An 18,676-nucleotide genomic window follows, 5' to 3' on the forward strand; every position below is an offset into this window, starting at 1 on the left:
AATCAGGTTTTGTGTCATCCCCTTGTAAATGCCTTATATCTTGTCTACAGCAGAATCCCAGGTGCTCACAAGTGGCTGTAACTAAAAGTCCACTTCTATCTGACTGTAAGAGCCGGAGGGTTGCAGGAGGGGAGAGATGAAGAGGCTAATATGGTGCAAGGAATGTACATGTATCCTGGTACATTGTAGCTCTCTTCAAATGCTCTGGTAACCTGATGACACGCATTTAAGAAGCCAATGTAAGTAGCTCCCTGTAAGCCCTATATACACAGGCAAGTAAACAGTAAAACAAAATAATTTATTATGAAAAATGGCAAGGCACTTACCGGAAATTATTATAGTGGGTGTTGCATGCCCGTGCCATTAGCACAACCAGCATTGGTCTGAATGCTTTCCCTCTGCCATCAAAATAATAATCGCACATGTCCTTCAGCTCCTGCGTGGTTACGAACAGCTCCTACACTTCCATACAGAAAGTACAATGATTGGAGACGTGCAGATCAGGTATCCAGGTGATAGAGCAACAGTGACAAGACAGAGAGATAGTGGACATAGCATACACACTGGGCGATATAATGAACAACATCGCTCAAAAGGGGCCAAAATTTGCGATATTGTTCCATATGTCACCCAGTGTGTATGCACTTTAAGTAACCAAGTGGCCAAGACCCACAATAAAGGGATTTTTGTAAGAACTTACCGTTCGAATCCCTTTCTCTGATATGGTCCTGGTGACACAGCTCAACACTGGGATGTAGGAGGGTCCGAAGGAGCCAGGCACCTATCCTAAAGCTTTAGAGGGTAGGCTCCTCCCCTACTGCATCCCTGGACTCTTCAGTTCAATCTTTCAAAGCCACTGGAATACATTAACTCAGTACAAACGCCTGCACATATTAAATGCACATCTTATAACAGTAACTGTTAACTTTTAACCATTTTAACATGAACATCATGAAAATTCTGGCATACTTACTGAGCGTAAGGGAGGGATCGCTGTGTCACCAGGACCATATCAGAGAAAGGGATTCGAACGGTAAGTTCTTACAAAAATCCCTTTTTCTCTTTCAATGGTCCTGGTGACACAGCTCAACACTGGGACGTTCCAGAGCCGGTCCTTTGGGAGGGTACGCTCAGGTCTGCAGCTCTCAGCACTGCTCGCCCAAATGATGCGTCCTCCGACGCGAACTCATGGAATCTATAGAATTTGGCAAATGTGTGAACAGATGACCAAGTGGCAGCTCTGCAAACCTGCTCAGCTGTGGCCCCATGTCGAACCGCCCAAGAGGTGGCAACAGACCTGGTGGTATGCGCATTAATTCTGGCCGGTACAGGCCTACCCGCTTTGGTGTATGCAAATGCTATCACAGATCGCAACCACCTAGCAATAGTCTGCTTAGATGCAGGCCAACCAATTTTATGTACGTCATACAATACCAACAATGTGTCAGTCTTTCTGACACTCTTCACTCTGTCCACATATATGCGTAAGGCACACACAACATCCAAAGTCTTCAACTTGTCCCTTTTCTTAGAACCCTCTGAGGGTTGAAACACAGGTAGAACTATCTCCTGATTTAAATGGAAGGCAGAGACTACCTTCGGTAAAAATTGAGGCACTGTTCTCAGAACAGCCCTGTCACCATGAAAAATTAAGAAGGGAGATTTACATGACAAGGCTCCCAACTCTGATACTCTTTTAGCAGATGCTACTGCTAACAAAAACACTAGCTTCCACGTGAGAAACTTAAAGTCCGCCGACCTTAAAGGTTCAAAAGGTGCCTTCTGAAGGCAATCCAAAACCAGTGACAGGTCCCAAGGCGCTACTGGTTGCTTGTAAGGGGGTTTCAATTTAGATACCCCTTGTAAAAAGGTTTGAATCTCCGGCAAAATGGCTATCCTTTTTTGGAAATAGATGGAAAAGGCCGAAATCTGTACCTTCAATGATTGAAGGCTTAGGCCTGATGAAAAACCATCTTGTAAGAACTCCAACATTCTTGCTAACTTGAAGTGAGATGTGTGAACCTTTCGCCTCTCACACCATCTGATGTACGTTTTCCAGACTCTATAATAATTTGCCGAGGATACAGCCTTCCTGGCTTTAATCATAGTCTGTACTACCGCCTCAGAAAATCCTTTTCTTTTCAAAATGGCGGCTTCAATAGCCAGGCCGTCAAAATCAATCGATCGGAATCCAGGTGATTGAATGGGCCCTGTCTTAGCAGATCTGGTCTCAGAGGCAGACGCCACGAGTCCACAGACAACCTCAGAAGCCTGGAGTACCAGGACCTCCTTGGCCAATCTGGGGCCACAAGAATCACCGGAGCCTTCTGGTCCTGTATTCTTTTCAAAAGCCTTGCTAACATTGGTACTGGAGGAAATGCATAAAGAAGATCCCCCTGCCATTGAGAAGTCATGGCATCCACTGCCTCCGCTAGTGGATCCCTCATTCTGGAATAGAACCTGGGCACCTGATGATTGAACCTGGATGCCATCAGGTCCACATCCGGGGTTCCCCATTTCCAAGTGATCTGTTGAAACACCTGCGGGTGTAGGCTCCATTCCCCTTCCTTGAGCTCCTCCCTGCTCAGGAAGTCGGCTTCTATATTCTCTACTCCTGGAATGAAAATAGCCGATACAGCTGGAACATTCTGTTCCGCCCATAGGAAGATTCTGGAGACCTCCCACATGGCCAATTTGCTGCGCGTACCTCCCTGGTGATTCAGATACGCCACAGCTGTGGCATTGTCGGTCTGAATCCTCAAAGGGAGGTTCCTTAATCTGTCTCCTGCCAAGGAAATCACTTTCCAGACAGCTCTCAGCTCCAAGATGTTGATTGGTAACGCTGATTCCTCTGCCGTCCACAGGCCCTGTAGCCTGAGATCCAGGACTACTGCTCCCCATCCCCTGAGGCTGGCATCGGTAGTTACTACCAACCAGTCCCAGGTCTGTAATGACCGACCCCACTGAAGAGAGTCTACTTCTGTCCACCATTTCAAGGAGTCTCGAGCGTCCGAAGACAGCACTATCATCTCGGACTTCATGGTCAGAGTGTTTCCTGACCATGCTGACAAAATGTTCCATTGGAACTTCCGAGAGTGGAACCTGGCAAATTGAAGCGTCTCGAATGACGCCACCATCTTCCCCAGGAGTTTGAGGCACCTCCAAACCGAAATGCTCCGAGCCCTGAGAATCTCGTGGACTAAGGTGACCAGGTCCCTGGCCTTTTCCTCCGGGAGAAATACCCGATGTAGATGGGTATCCAGTATGACTCCCAAGAATTGGAGCCTCTGTGATGGTACTAACTGAGATTTTTGCAAGTTCAAAATCCAGCCGTGAGCCTGCAAAAAACTGATGGCCTCTGTCAAGTGCCTCTGAAGCATGGCAGCTGACTCTGCTTTGAACAGGAGATCGTCCAAATAGGGTATTACTGTGATTCCCCTGAGCCTCAGCCCCGCCGCCATTACTGACATTATCTTTGTGAATACCCTTGGCGCGGTTGCTAGCCCAAAGGGTAACGCCCGGAATTGTAAATGCAGGTCTCCTATGGCAAACCTCAGCAAGGTCTGATGTTCCGGGTGTATAGGAACGTGCAGATATGCGTCCTGGACATCCATGGACGCCAAAAATTCCCCCTGGTCCAGACTCAGGAGTACTGACCGTAAGGACTCCATTTTGAAGTGGTCTACCCAAAGATGAACATTTAGGGATTTCAAATTTAGTATAGGTCTGAAAGACCCGTCTGGTTTGGGCACCAGGAACAGCGTGGAGTAAAAGCCTTTTTTCCACTCTGCCCTGGGGACTGGAGTAACCACCCCTTTTTCCAACAGGGAATGAGCCGCTCTCATAAGAGCTGTGCGAAGAAGCGCCAGCTTTGGCAAGGATGTGGGGATGAACCTCTTCGGAGGCGGCCCTCTGAAAGGGATTTTGTAACCCTGTGTTATAATATCTAACACCCAGGCATCCTGGCCTAGAGAAGCCCAAGCGTCCCTGAAGAGTGTGAGACGCCCCCCCACTTTTATCACTGTCGGGCATATCCCCTGACAGTCATGCGGAGGGTTTGTCCTCTCCTTTTGCAGCAGGCTTCTTGTGAAAAGAGCCAAATTTGGACTTTTGTGTCTTTCCTCTAGAGGACTGAAACCTTCCCCTGAAAGACTGTCCTCGAAAGGACGCACCACCTCTAGGGGAGGGCCGAAAGGACGGCCTAAAGGCAGAAAATCTGGACGTCTGTTTTGCTGAGGAGGCCGGCAGGAATGTACTTTTGCCGCCCGTGGCCTGTTTTATAATCTCCTCTAATTCAGTACCAAAGAGTACCTTTCCTTTGAAGGCTAATGTTTCCAAAGCCTTCTTGGACTCATTGTCTGCTTCCCAGGCTTTAAGCCAAAGCACTCTCCTGGCATTAATGGAGACTGTGGACCCTCTGGTCGCCATTTTAATAGCTTCCTCCTCTGCTTCCACTGCATATTCTGCAGCAGCCTTAATCTTTTCTGCAAGCAGTAACGCACCAGGATCAGCCTGCAGCATGGTGCATAAATCACCAGCCCACTCTATCATGGCCTTAGAGACCCAGGCTGAAGCAATAAGGGGCCGTAAGGTAAACCCCACCCCTTCAAAGATAGCCTTGAGATTACCCTCCAGCTTTTTATCCACAGAATCTTTGAAAGCTGCACCGCCCTGTACTGGTAATACAGTAGCCTTGGACAAACGTGCCACTGAAGCGTCCACAACTGGGACCTTTTCCCAGAGCTCCGCATGAGACTCTGGCATGGGGTACAGACTAAGGAATCGCTTAGGCATCTGTAGCCTCTTATCAGGAGTTTTCCAAGCCCCTTCTAACAATTCCTGTAACCCCTCATCTGAAGGAAAAGTAACAGCCTCCTTCCGCTGTCGCTTAAAAACACCTTTAACAGGAGTCTTATCCTCCACAGACAGCTTTAAAGCCTGCTTCACAGCTACAATGAGATCCTCTATACCAGCAGCAGAGGTCTCTTCCAAATCATCACCCTGATCCCAGGGGATGTCAGTATACTCTCCCTCCTCCTCATCTACCACAGTAGGCATAGCATAAGACCTTCTAGGGGTCCCTGCAACATCATCCCCTTAGCAGTATCCTGCATTACCTAAATCAGCGCAGGATCTGCCTGGGTAAGAGGCAAGGAGCCAGACGACTGCTGAGATGATGGCATAGGTCTCTGTGATTCTACCAGCCCATCACTCTGCCTGTCCAAAAGCTGCACCAAAGCGTTTACTGACCTGCTTAGGGCCCTGGCCCACGCAGGTTCCATCTGCTCTGCCCTATGGGGTTCACTGCCCATGGGTCTCACATCAGCGCAAGTAATACATAAGCCCCCCTTGGCCATCTGCTCAGGGACAAACTTTTGTGTGCAAACATTGCACGCGCTCAGTGCACTAAGGGCTCCCTCCCCCAAAACCACAGCCTGATGCACAGACATGATGTAAGTGATAAATGTATATCTATCAGTATACACAGTGCAAACAATGTACAAGCGTTTATACAGAGGCAATGCACCCAGTCACTTAGCTGTCTGTTGGTTTCAACTGCGGGGAAGCGATGCCCAGGAAATCCAAGTCACTCTGCCAGGATCAGTAAGCCAGCTCAGCTCCGCTGCAAGCGTTCTGAAAGGCGCCAAAGTCAGAGTGAAGGAAGAGACCACAAGTCCCTGCTGCTGCGGGGTCCGTGACCTTTTGGCGCCAACCACCCCCAGCCAGCCGCTCCTTAGTTAGGATTTCCTAGTTCCAGTGTCTCCCCCTCGACTGGGGATCACTTGGAACATGCCTGTCACAACGCTGCTGTCCTCTCATATAGGAGCTCAGCGTGTAAGCTCCGCATAAAATGGCCGCCGCCATCACGGAGCGCCTGTCCCCCATGATCCCCACCTAAATGTGGAGCCGGTTTCAGGGTACTCCGGAGCCCAGGCAGCCTCTTAGAAGAGACTGTAAGCGCTGCACAGGGAGACCAGACAGCGTCTCCCCTGTGCACAGTGAGCTGACAGGACGCGCTTCTGTCAGCTCCTGCTGCGCTAGCAGTGTGAGGATTCACTATGAGAATCCTCACACTGTGCCTACCTAGCTAGGGTAAAAGTTAATAAAACAATAAAAATTCCCTAACTACTCTAATTCTTCGGCTGCTCCTGCAGCCCTTTAGAATAGCACCCACTCCAGTGGGCACCTAACACGAACTGAAGAGTCCAGGGATGCAGTAGGGAAGGAGCCTACCCTCTAAAGCTTTAGGATAGGTGCCTGGCTCCTTCGGACCCTCCTACATCCCAGTGTTGAGCTGTGTCACCAGGACCATTGAAAGAGAAAAGATAGTAGAGTACAAGCAATTACCTTCTTGATATCATCATAAAGATTCTTCAGGTCCCTGCTCCCAAGTTTAAATGGATCTCTGTATTTGGCTTCTGTATTGGTCTTACTGCAGCAGCACGCCACACGCGACGAGTGGAGGAGTCTGGATTGTGGCCGGCTGAAGAGACATAGAAGCAAAGACATACTGTATAAGAAGATGCAAGGCTGTGGAGTTTCAATACAGAATTGAGATCGATTAGACAGACAGAGTAAACAAAAAGACTGTTTGGGTGAGATTACTTTTTAATATATATACAGCACTCACCATAGGGCCCTCACTGGGTTGGTAAGCAGCAAAGATGGTATAGGAGAGCTGAGTACCTGTAACAAAAGACACAAGGCAGCATGAGCAGCTAGAGAAGGGAATACACTACTACTACTGTGCAATGGGCATGTTATACAACGCATTCACTGCTACAGGATGAAGCTTGTGCACCCTTCTGTCAGGACACAGGCATTGCAACAGCAGAGTAACCGCAGCTACCTTCCGGATACCTCATGAAGCAATTGTTGGCTAGTAATGCATTAAGCTTAATACTGAGGAGTACGGAGTAATGGCAACACTGCCGGACAAGCAACGGCGAAGGCACAAAATACACCACAAGGATTTAGGGGGTCTATGTACCAAGCCTTGGAGAGCAATAAAGCACAAGCTAACCATGTTACAGGGTGTGTTTGAAAAATGACAGGAGCTGGTTGGCTGGTACTTTATCTCTCTCCAACGCTTATTACATAGGCTCCATAATCTGGGTACACACTGGAGGGATGGGAAGTCGTTCCACCATCCCAGATCACCCTACACCCTTTAGCAGTGGTTCTCAACCTCGGTCCTCAGGACCCCCAACAGTGCATGTTTTCCAGATCTCCTCACAGAATCACAGGTTAAATATTTAGCTCCCCCTGTGATCTTTTAAAATGTGTCAGTAAATAATGACGTGGAAACCGTGCACTATTGGGGGCTTCTGAGGACCGAGGTTTAGAACCACTGCTCTATAGGGATGAGACAAACATTTATGCTGTTGTTAAGTTTAAATGCGCTGCACATCCAACCTATCATCGCAAGAAACCACAGGAGCACGCAAATCATGTTACATACTGGGCCCGATTCGGTTCGATGGTGAGTGATTCCGATAGACTGCCCCGATCAAATGAAATCCCCCCAAGTGCATTCGCAGCCATTCACACATGGGGAAATCCAATCGGAATCACTCACCATCGAATGGACTCTCCCCTGTGTGCAAGCACCGAATAAGTCGAGACTTAGCCAGCGCTGCAAACGCCATGAGGAGAGGAGGCCGCTGAGGTCAGTGACCCTCCCTCCGAATGGCCTTGGCACTCCCAGAAAATGCTGTGTTACCACCAATAAACGGTCGTAGAGTGTCAATCATGCGGCACACAGACAGCAAAGTCTAGCAGTACTGTGTGCATGCACGGTCATCCGATAATCCTGCAGATCTGAATCGGGCCTACTGAGCAATTTGCTGGTCTTTATCTGTCTGACCAGCATATAACTCAGTGCATACCTGGCTTTAGACATTTTCCGAACTACAATACTAGAGATTGCGGATTCAACATAAACCAAGGATAGAAGCCAATACCCATCAACAATGTGCAATAAAGATGATCAGAATATCACATGACAAAGTAAAAGGCCCCCTAATACCATTATAGACCATTTAGGTCACTGGGTAACCTATGGGTATACACTGTACCCTTAGTCAAGGGCAGAGCACGCTACAGGTCGTGTACAATAAACTGCAGGTGCTAAGGGCTCTGCAATAGGTCACCATGTAGGCACTAACCGGAAAAAAAACCCCCCACAACATCTGTATACAGTATGTGCATGATGGAGAAGACAATGGCTTGACACAGCTATATACAGCCCCACCTTATGTAAATAAAACATAGTAGGAAGCTATTGCCAATTGTGCAAGTTCAGATAGGAGAGTCACAGGGAAATCTTTCATAATACAGAGGACAGTATAGTGCAGTGATCAGGGAGCTCGGTCCTCATTACCCCACACAGTGCATGTTTTGCAGGTCTCCTCAAAGAATCACAAGTGAAATAATTAACTCCACCTGCGGACCTTATAAAATGTGTGTGTGAGTAATTAGTACACCTGTGCACCTGCTGGGTTACCAGCAAAACATGCACTGTGTGGGGTTATGAGGACTGAGGAGCAGATTTATTAAGCTTGGAGAAGAGATAAACAGGAGATAAAGCGGAGAAAATGTAAAAGGAGATAAAGCACCATCCAATCAGCTTCCAACTGTCTTTTTCAAACACAGCTGATTGGCTGTGCTTTATCTCCTTTTACCTTTTCTCCGCTTTATCTCCAGTTTATCTCTTCTCCAAGCTTAATAAATCTGCCCCTGAGTTCCCTGATCACTGGTATTTTGAAAGGAACAAGTTGTAGAAAACACTATGACCCCCAATATAAAAACTGCAGGGGACATTTAAGAAATTAAATTTTATTTACCCACAAAGAAATCATTTGGGGTGCTAATATTGCCAAACTAAACAGCCACAAGAATGCTTCCAGTTTATCACATATAAAAGTACAACAGCATAAAACATGCAATCAGCACACACAGATAAATGTCATCCCACGGACTTAATCCCAGAATTCTATGCATTGGGCGCCTGTAAGGAGTATAAGGCTGGCAGTGTTACCGAGGCCCTTATTCTGATTGGTGCGGCCGGAGCCGATTATGCGGCCAGGACCGTGCGCGCGAAACCCCGCCTTCCATACGGATCGCCAACTCCGTCCGTATGCGGTAAGAAGCTGTCCGAACTGACCGCACGTGTATTTTTCACGGAATACGCCTCCTCCATCTAAGGGAACCTCCCCCATCATTCGATGGTCGCAGACCATCGAATGCAGGACCGAGTGCTCCACCAGCACCCGCAACTTCAGACCACACGGACATTTTTCCGTGCAAAAGCAGGGATCTGGGCGGGCAGCTGACATCCGGCGATGTCATATGTCCGCCCCCTACACGTGCGTCACGGCCGCATTACCATACGTACGCCCAGCGTTTTCATGGGAACTCCCATGAAACGCGGGGCGTATGCATATGGTAATGAGCCCAAATAGCCCTTCACGCCCCTCTCCACCCCCTGTTCGGAGTGTTCACATATCATGCGGAATTTGGCCGTACGCCCCGCTCGCACATGCGCAGAGACGCCTCTGCACATGCGCAGACACAAAACATCGGCGGGCCGAACGCACGCGGATATATCCGCACCGATCAGAATAAGGGCCCCAGTGAGATGAATGAAGGCTATGAGCATGCACAGTAACTAAGCGATGATGAGTAATTATGGCAGGATATGCAGGTAATAAATGTAACAGGTGGCTGGTCTGTCAGCCATATACAGGTAAAGACAGAGGTCAGATATCCCATGTAAACATCTAATAATTATATACTCGACATGCCATCATTCATTCATACCACACCGGCAAGCAGTACAGTGCAGAGTACACACCGGCAAGCAGCACAGTGCAGAGCACACACAACAAGCAGAAACACCAGCAAGCAGTACAGTGCAGAGAACACACACCGGCTAGCAGTACAGTGCAGAGCACACAGCAGGAGGGACCCTTGAAGGAGTACAGTACACAGCATACAGCAGGAGTGACACCTGTAAACAGTACAGTGCACAGCATACAGTAGGAGTGACACCTGTAAACGGTACAGTGCACAGCATACAGTAGGAGTGACAACTGTAAACGGTACAGTGCACAGCATACAGTAGGAGTGACACCTGTAAGCAATACAGAGCACACAACAGGAGTGACACCTAAGCAGTACAGTGCTGAGCACAAGGCAGTAGTTATACCGGTCAACCGTGCAGAGTATACAGCCGCAGTGACACTTATAAGCAGTGCAGAGCACACAGCAGCACTGACACCGGTAAGCAGAGCAGCACAGAGCACATGGCATACGCCTATGACACTGTGACCTTCCCTCCCCGTCCTCACCTTCCCTGCAGCTGCTCTCCCTCCTCCGAGCGGCCCAGCCCAGACCCCTAGGCCGGAGTGCAGAGCCCGAGCCCTGGCCAGGGAGGCGACATGGTGCCCACAGCACCGCAACCTCCAGCCCCTGCCCCAGGCCATCATTGCCCCAGTCCCAGCTCTGCTGCCACCTCCAGTTGCACAGGGTCAACCCCGGCCAGGCCACGCCTCCTGACCCGGATGTGCGCTTCAGAGGTGACGGGAGGGGCGACGCCGCCATCTTTGATAAGGGTAAGAGATAAAGTAACGCGTACGATGTCGTTTTGTTCTGGGGTTGTATGTACGTTGTGTCTGGGCATAGTACATGTACAGTATGCTCTACTATGTGTAACCAGGTGCATACCGTCTTTCTGTTTCTGTCTGTATGTGTGATCTCATGCCCCCCTGTAGGCCAGCACCCACTAACGGTAGTGTCTAGATCCCCTTCAGTTTTGACAATTTTCCCATCCACGTATACCTGGAGGTGGAATATAAATCTGTGGCGGATCTAGCAAGACTAGATCCCCTTCAGTTTTGATTACAGGATGTGATGTTCATTGAGGGCGGAAGTTGTTAGATTCCCTCACAACGTTTATTATTTTAGATGTAATTCACCTAGGTGTAGGTTATTTTGTTTTAATTTAGCCGCATTGTACCCTCGCAGGCTCACTTAACTTGCGCGTTTCTGGCACAGTGGCTCGCTTCGCTCGCCACAGATTTATATTCCCCCTCCAGGTATACGTGGACGCAGGGCATGATGGGAAAATTGTCAAAACTGAAGGTGATCTAGACACTACCATCTAGTCTCTACCCAGCACTAACCCCCCCACCCAACAGAACAGCGGTGTCTGCAGCACAGCGCAGTTATATATAGATCACAGTGGCCAAAACATTCATAAATTGGCACAGCCAGTGTAAGATGGCTATTGTATACCCCTTTGAGGCATACGAATTAAACAATGTGTTAGTGTAAAATGCATTTAAGGCTTTTTCTTTACTTGGTCCATTACGTCTTTATGTGCTCCATTAACATCCTCCACTAAAACATATTGGGATATAAATACGGGTGTGGTATAGGGTTCCGACAGTCATTAGCCAGACGTCGGGATCCCGACTGCCCGGACTCAGACAGCATGTCGATGGCAACAAAGCCCCTTGCGCGCTTGCCACGCTGCGGGCACGGTGGCTCGCTACGCTCGCCACCTATTCTATTCTCCCTCTATGGGGGTCGTGGACCCCCACGAGGGAAAATACTGTAGCAGGTGGCCGTTCCCTGCAGAGCCTCCCCTGTCATTAATGATTAATATAATAATACAAGTCAAAGAAAATACTTATGACACATATATGTGTCATAAGTATTTGCTTTGTATTATTATAATCATTTTTACTTTTTCTTTTTTTAATTAGCTAAGGAGGCATCAAGAGCGATGCCTCCCGCTGTCTATATTAAAGCAGCAGACACAGGGGCGGGCAGTGGGCAGGGCTGAGCTCCGGGCTGTAAAAGCCCATTAAAAAAAGCTGTAGATACGGCACCTGTGGCAGTGCCTCAGTGACAGGGATGTGCTTTCTGCCTATATGAAAGCACACCCCTGTCACTGAGGCAGAAATGATTGGGCACATTGGTGCTGTCACAGTGACAAGGGCGTGCTTTCATATAGGCAGAAAGCACGTCCCTGACCGTCACCGTGGCACTGCTATTGGTGATGTGCCCGCCGTGTATTGCACCAGGGCCGAAACTAGGGTTTCCGGCGCCCGGGGCAAGGCAGTCATTTGGTGCCCCCCCCCCTTTTGTGAAAGCATACCTCCCAACTTTTGAAGCTTCATAGTAGTGATGCTGCTGCGCGCCGAAATTTCCGGTGGGGGGGTGTGGCCTAATTTGGGGCGTGGCCTATAATCGCGGCTCTCCCGCGAGGCCACGCACCCATTTTGTCGCTATGGGGGCATGACCCAGAGGCTCTGTGAGCCTCTAGCCATGCCCCCAGCCCCCTGGCTGCGGGAATAGACGCTGTGCGCATGCGCACAGCGTTTATTCCCTGCTGCTTAGCAGCTGACAGGGGGGACCGGACCAAATGACGCCTTGTCCCTGGCGCCGGAGACCCCCCCCTCCCCGCACAGTCCTCTCACTGCCACGGCTGCTGCCCTTCTCCTCCTCATCCCATGCTGCTGCTGTCCGGGCTGGGTCACGTGGGGCGGCGGCGGACAGCTGGGTGTGGCTCTCCGGGCTTCCTAACTCAGCCTCCTCTCCTCCGTTGAAGCCGCAGCATGTGAGGCAAGAATGGTGTAGCCGCATCTTACTTTGACTTCGTCCGTCTCCTACTAGCGCTGCGGCGGGAAGCGCTGATGACTTCAAAAAGACTTGCCGGACGCTGATTGGCTGAATTCAGCCAATCAGCGTCCGGCAAGTCTTTTCGAAGTCATCAGCGCTTCCTGCAGCCGCGCTAGTAGGAGATGGACGGAGTCAAAGTAACATGCCACTACAGCGTCTACACCTGTCACCGGACCTCACAGCGCCCCTCACCTCCAGCGCCCGGTGCGCGTGACCCCCCAGCCCCCCCCCAGTTACGGCCCTGATTGCACAGATTGCACAGTGTTCGCTCGTGACCCTGCACACTGGAGTGGGGACTGTCTGTCCCAGGCTGTACAATGTCCGAGTATTCGGCACTGGCAGCCTCAGCAGCAGCTTCCGCTTGTCTCACTGTGCTGCTGTCTGACTGACACTGCATACTCTGCTGTGGGGGGCTCTGGAAGGAGGCTGCTGTAGTGATGTCTCTACCGCTGTCAGCCAACGGGAGTGTAACAAGAAGCTGCACGCAGGAGCCGCACTCGGAGACCCCCTCCGCCCGGCGCTTGACAGCTGCAGCAGGTTAGACTGGGAATGGGGTGTAGCAGTAGATGTCCGACACCTGGACCCGCAGTGTGCGATGTGTGTGTATCTGTATGTGACAGTGGATGCATTCTGTGTGTGACAGTCATTTATATGTGTAACAGTGTGTGTGTGTGCCTAACAGTGGGTGCATGCTGTGTGTGTGACACTGGGTGTTTGTACATTTTATAGCGCAGTGTGTGTCTGTCCTGGCTCTGCACCTCAATTCAAGAGAAAGGGCTGCAGTCAGCAGTGGGTGAAAAAAAACCCACAGGACTTAGGGTTAGAGAGGAAGACTTCAGTAGGGGGTGAATGGTGGCCATAAGCAGTGAGTTGCCACCCCATCATGTAATGTAGCCAGTAGCACCTCTCCTGCTCGCACCCTCTGACACTGATTGTCTACCTCTATCTCCCTGGTACACACTATATCCCCTTGACACCCTCACTTTCAATCTGTATTTTCCTCTTTCTCTCCCTAATGCTGTGTACACACGGGGGAGATATATTGCTCAGTTTCTACTTTACATCAGCGACCAGAGATGGTCGCTGATGAAAAAGAAACTGCCGGGGGGAGCCAGGCAGTGGTAATCAGCTGGTCGCAGGAGCATGTTCCTGCGACCAGCGATCACCACAGGGGCAAAAACGGGAGCGCGCACCCGGCGATATATCGCCGGTGCACACTCCCATTGCGGGCAATATGGTCGCTCAGCGACCATATTTCCCGCGATTTTACACAAAATCGCCCCTGTGTGTACGCACCTTAACACTCTCTTGTGCCCCTCTTTCTTTCTCCCTCCCTCTCTGACACTAACTCCTGCTCATACCCCTCCCTCTCTTTTGCATTGTAGTGACAATAGCAGGGGGGGGGAGGGGGGCCCTTTCTAGATTTTGCGATGGGGCCCAGAAAGGTCTAGTTACGCCCCTGATCCCCGCTGTGTCAAGGTGCTGATGCTGCGATTATTTGTGGTAATGTGTGTCTGGGGGCTGGTTTTTTTTAAGTGGCACAGGTGTTTGTGTGTGTTTGTGTTGTGACAGAGGTGTGTATCTTTTTATTTGTGTAAAGTGCCAGGGGTGTGTGTTTGTGTAAAGTGACAGAGGTGGAGGTGTGTACTGTTTCTGTGTGTTTGTGTAAAATAAGTGTTTTTAAATGAAGTATATTTGCCCAACGTACTAGCCTCAGGATTTTTTAAAGAGTATTGGGCCAATATACTTAATTTAAAATCACACTTATTTTACACAATCATACAGAAACAGTACACACCTCTGTCACTTTACACAAATACACAGATACACAACACTGTCACAACACATACACAGACAAGTCTGCCCCTTAATAAGGTATTACATTTGGCCGCATTTTTTTTTTTTATTGAAAAATGTATGTGGGCAGGCGCCATGGCGGCTGGGTACAGGTTGCTTCTTTCAGCGCTGACAGGCAGGAGCTGTTCTTTATGGCCACTGCTGCTTATGCAGGGGGCAGCTACCGCACCTGCCTGTCAGCGCAGAAGCAACCTGGACCCAGAGCTCCCCACAGAGCCTGTCGGCGCTGGCCCCACCAAGCCAGTGCCTCACCAACCACAAACGTCACCGCACGTCCCTGTTTTTTACACATTTTTTATTTGAATTCATATAACAAATGTGAGTAACGCTGCTATTTTTAGCCGATACTTTGCATACCTCTCACAGAGATGTTGTCACTCATATTTTGCACATCTCTCACAGAGATGTTGGCACTCAAAGGGTTAAACTGGTTGCAACAGTTGTATACAAGTGCAGGCATCTCTGGTTGCACACTTAAGCCATGTACACACGGCAGCGATATGGGCTATAATCACTGGAAATATGGTCGCTGGTGACCATATTGCCAGCGATTGGAGTGCGGACCAGTGATACATCGCCGGGTGCGCGCTCCCGTTTTCAGCCCCATTCTAATCGCTGGTCGCAGGAGCTTGCTCCTGCGACCAGCTGATTACCTCTGCGGCTCCCCCGGCAGAGGTTCCCTTTCATCAGCGACCATCTCTGTTCGCTGATGAAAAGGAGACACTGGGCAATATATCTCCCCGTGTGTACGCACCTTTAAGAACCGGTCATGGCACACTAGTTTGCTACAACACAGTGGTTGGAAAACATGGTACTAGATAAATCATGGCTAGTTTAAGTTGCAATAGGTATTTTTTAGGAGTATTTGTAAATCGACCCCATAGAGTAAGTACAAATTAATAAATGGGTGTACAGTTTATGGTGCAAAATAATTAGTGCTCCCTCGCCAGGGGGATGTGCGGGTCAAATGATGCAAATTGCGCTGATTTAGCCCCGCCCACCGCAGTGCAATGCCTTAAAAACAGCATTGCACATCAGGGGGCATGGCTAAAACTTTGCAATCTCTCTGGCCACACCCCCAAACAAGTATCCACTCATGTGGCTCAGCCCCCGATCCACCCCTTTTCACTCCCGGTTACACATAATTGATTGTTGGGTGCTTCTTGAATGGAATACAGTTCTAAAAAGCAAATGACTTTTGTAAAATTGGCAGGAAGGTGTTCATAAGGGAGAGCACAGCATTAGAATGTGAATTTCTGGCTCATTCCCTGTGTCAGAATGTGAATTTCGGGCACATTCCCTGTGTATGTGAATTTCTGGCTCATCCCCTGTGTCTGAATGGGAATATCGGGCTCATTCCCTGTGTATCCGAATGTGAATTTCTGGCTCATTCCTTGTGTGTCCGAATGTGAATTTTTGACTCATTCCCTGTGTCCTAATGTGAATTTTGGCTCATACCGGGTGTATTAATGTGAATTTTGGCTCATACCGGGTGTATTAATGTGAATTTTGGCTCATACCGGGTGTATTAATGTGAATTTTGGCTCATATCCTGTGTCCTAATGTGAATTTTGGCATATTCTGTGTGGCTAATGTGTAAGGGGCGTTTTGCACTGGGAAGGGAATATTTTTTGCACATGGGGAAACGCCGGTAGATCACCGGTAAGTAAGTGTTCAAAAAGTAGATCCCGGGTTAGAAAAGTCTGGCCACCCCTGATATAATATATGTTTTTGACTTTATTTGCATGTAAAGTTGCACAGAGTAATTAGAAGATTAAAACTGAAATAGGCAGGAGATTATGGTGTTGCTAAGAGACGTTTATATTAGAGATGAGCGGGTCCGGATCTCCGGGATCCGACAGATCCGAATATCGCAATCCGAGTCTGGATCCGAGCCGGCTCGGGAGGTCCCGCCTAAATTCTGGACCGAAAACGAGGCAAAATGTCATCATCGCGCTGTCGGATTCTCGCGGGATCTGGATTCTATATAAGACGCACGCTCGCCCCGCCATCTTTACTCCAGCATAGGAGAGTGAAGAGGGTGGTTGTGCTCTGTGCTCTGTGCTGTGCTATAATAATAATATATTATTTTGCTGCTGCTCACTCGATTAGGGTCTGCAGGGGCTGCTGTACACAAGTCCAGTGTACAGGGGCTGCAGTGGCCAGTGTACAAGGGCTGTACAGGGGCTGTGTTCAGTGTGACAGGGCTTGTGTCAGTGTGACAGGGCCTGTGTACAGTGTGACAGGGTCTGTGTCCAGTGTACAGGGGTTGTCTCCAGTGTACAGGGGCTGTGTCCAGTGTACAGGGGCTGTGTCCAGTGTACAGGGGCTGTGTCCAGTGTACAGGGGCTGTGTACAGGGGCTGTGTCCAGTGTACAGGGGATGTATCCAGGGGCAGTGTCCAGTGAACAGGGGCTGTGTACAGGGGTTGTGTCCAGTGTAACAGGGCCTGTGTCCAGTGTGACAGGGGCTGTGTCCAGTGTACAGAGGTTGTGTCCAGTGTACAGGAGCTGTGTACAGGGGTTGTGTCCAGTGTGACAGGGCCTGTGTCCAGTGTGACAGGGGCTGTGTCCAGTGTACAGGAGCTGTGTCCAGAGGCTGTGTCCATTGTCCAGGGGCTGTGTCCAGGGTGACGGGCTGTGGCAAGTGTCTAAGGGCAGTGTCCAGGGGCAGTGTCCAGTGTCCAAGGGGCTGTGTCCAGTGTAACAGGCTGTGTCCAGTGTAAAGTAAGGAAAATAAATAAAAGTAATAAATAAAATAAAAACACATTTTTGGAGGATGATGGAGGTGGAAATAGTGGGAGATCAGCAACCTGATAGAAGTGCTGAAGCTGCTACCACCAGTCATGACAAGGCCGATACCTCTTTGTATTTTTTGCTCTTTCTCTTTTTTTGGGATAGTTTATTAAACTGCCACCCTGTCTGCCCCTGCAGTGCCGCTCTGCTTCCAAGATGTGCCAGGTTGGAAGTGTAAGGTCCACATGTATGTAATGCAGGGTTGCCGACTCTCCCGGATTGTCCGTGAGACTCCCGAAATCCTGGGACATCTCACGGACTCCCGGAAGAGGACCCTTTTCTCCCTCAGCTGCAGCGTGATCTTCCGCTATGCATACTGTGCATGTGCTAGATCACGCTGACGGCGCGGTGACACCGCCAACGGGACTGCAGGGCAAAAACAACTTCATGTATTTACCGGCCGGGACCAGGGTAAGATGTACTAGTTCTCTCACCCGCCGTCACACACAGGAGCCAGGGCAAGGAATTCACTCCGTCCCTGCATCTCTCCCTGTGAGATGGGAGTCAGGTGCAGGGCACACTCCCACAGATACAGTATGCACGGAACGTCACTCAACCAGCCAGTCATTCACTAGTGCCTGGCTGGCTGCTCCGTCCAGCGCAGGGAAGGAGGAGGGGGGAGGAGGAGATGTCTCCCAGCCACCCTGCTACCACTGGCTGCTGCACTCTTGTCCCTAGTGTGAGACCCTGGACAGGGCAAGAAGAACTTCATGTATTTACCGAGGACCAGGGTAAGATGTACTTCTCTCACCCGCCATCACACACAGGAGCCAGGGCAAGGAATTTGTTGTCCCTGCATCTCTCCCTGTGAGTGCAGGGCACACTCCCTCAGATACAGTATGTGCAGGAATGACACTCACTCAGCCAGCCCAGCACACTCATTCACTAGTGCCTGGCTGGCTGCTCCGTCCAGAGCAGGGAAGGAGGAGGGGGGAGGTGTCTCCCAGCCACACTGCTACCACTGGCTGATGCACTCTTGTCCCTAGTGTGAGACACTGGACAGTGCTGATGACAAACCGTGTAACATGCATCCAAACTTCTGATCAGTAAATTTTGTACTGCACTCACACACACACACTAAAATGAGCAGCTGGCAATGCATGGCCCACCCGCTTGTGATGCATGGCCTGCCCCCTTATGATGCACGACCTGCCCCCTGATTACTCCCAGCCCACCCCCTGGTGATGCAAGGACCGCCCCCCTGGTAAAGCAAGGTCCGCCCCTTGACAACACAAGGCCCGACCCATGCATTTTACTTTTCTCCCTGAAATGAATTTTCAGAGGTAGGCAACCCTGATGTAATGCCCACTGCTGTCGCTTAGCTTAGTCATCCT

At 49.8% G+C, this 18,676-nt stretch overlaps 2 protein-coding genes across 4 annotated transcripts in view; one reads left to right on the forward strand and one right to left on the reverse strand.

Annotated features, from left to right (window-relative positions):
- The window catches only part of PDSS1 (decaprenyl diphosphate synthase subunit 1), a 28,203-nt gene extending 17,441 nt beyond the window's left edge, over window positions 1-10,762 (reverse strand). The window contains exons 1-4 of one of the 2 annotated variants that reach the window (XM_083189230.1): window positions 10,353-10,762; window positions 6,632-6,687; window positions 6,349-6,484; window positions 327-457 (exon numbers count right to left, since the gene is read on the reverse strand). In XM_083189230.1, coding sequence (XP_083045356.1) covers window positions 327-457; window positions 6,349-6,484; window positions 6,632-6,687; window positions 10,353-10,490 — 461 coding nt within the window. In that variant the 5' untranslated portion in view covers window positions 10,491-10,762. Of the gene's footprint in view, window positions 1-326; window positions 463-6,348; window positions 6,485-6,631; window positions 6,688-10,352 lie in introns of those variants that run through there. The other variant, XM_083189231.1, reaches the window with a different exon arrangement.
- LOC146081180 (protein nucleotidyltransferase YdiU-like) overlaps window positions 10,551-18,676 on the forward strand; it is a 67,094-nt gene continuing 58,968 nt past the window's right edge. Inside the window, exon 1 of one of the 2 annotated variants that reach the window (XM_083189228.1) lies at window positions 10,551-10,616. The gene's annotated coding sequence lies outside the window, so the exon portion shown is untranslated. Of the gene's footprint in view, window positions 10,617-17,966; window positions 18,074-18,676 lie in introns of those variants that run through there. The other variant, XM_083189229.1, reaches the window with a different exon arrangement.

Source organism: Crinia signifera, chromosome 5 (assembly GCF_055691185.1).
Source record: "Crinia signifera chromosome 5, ASM5569118v1, whole genome shotgun sequence".
Taxonomy (NCBI): domain Eukaryota; kingdom Metazoa; phylum Chordata; class Amphibia; order Anura; family Myobatrachidae; genus Crinia; species Crinia signifera.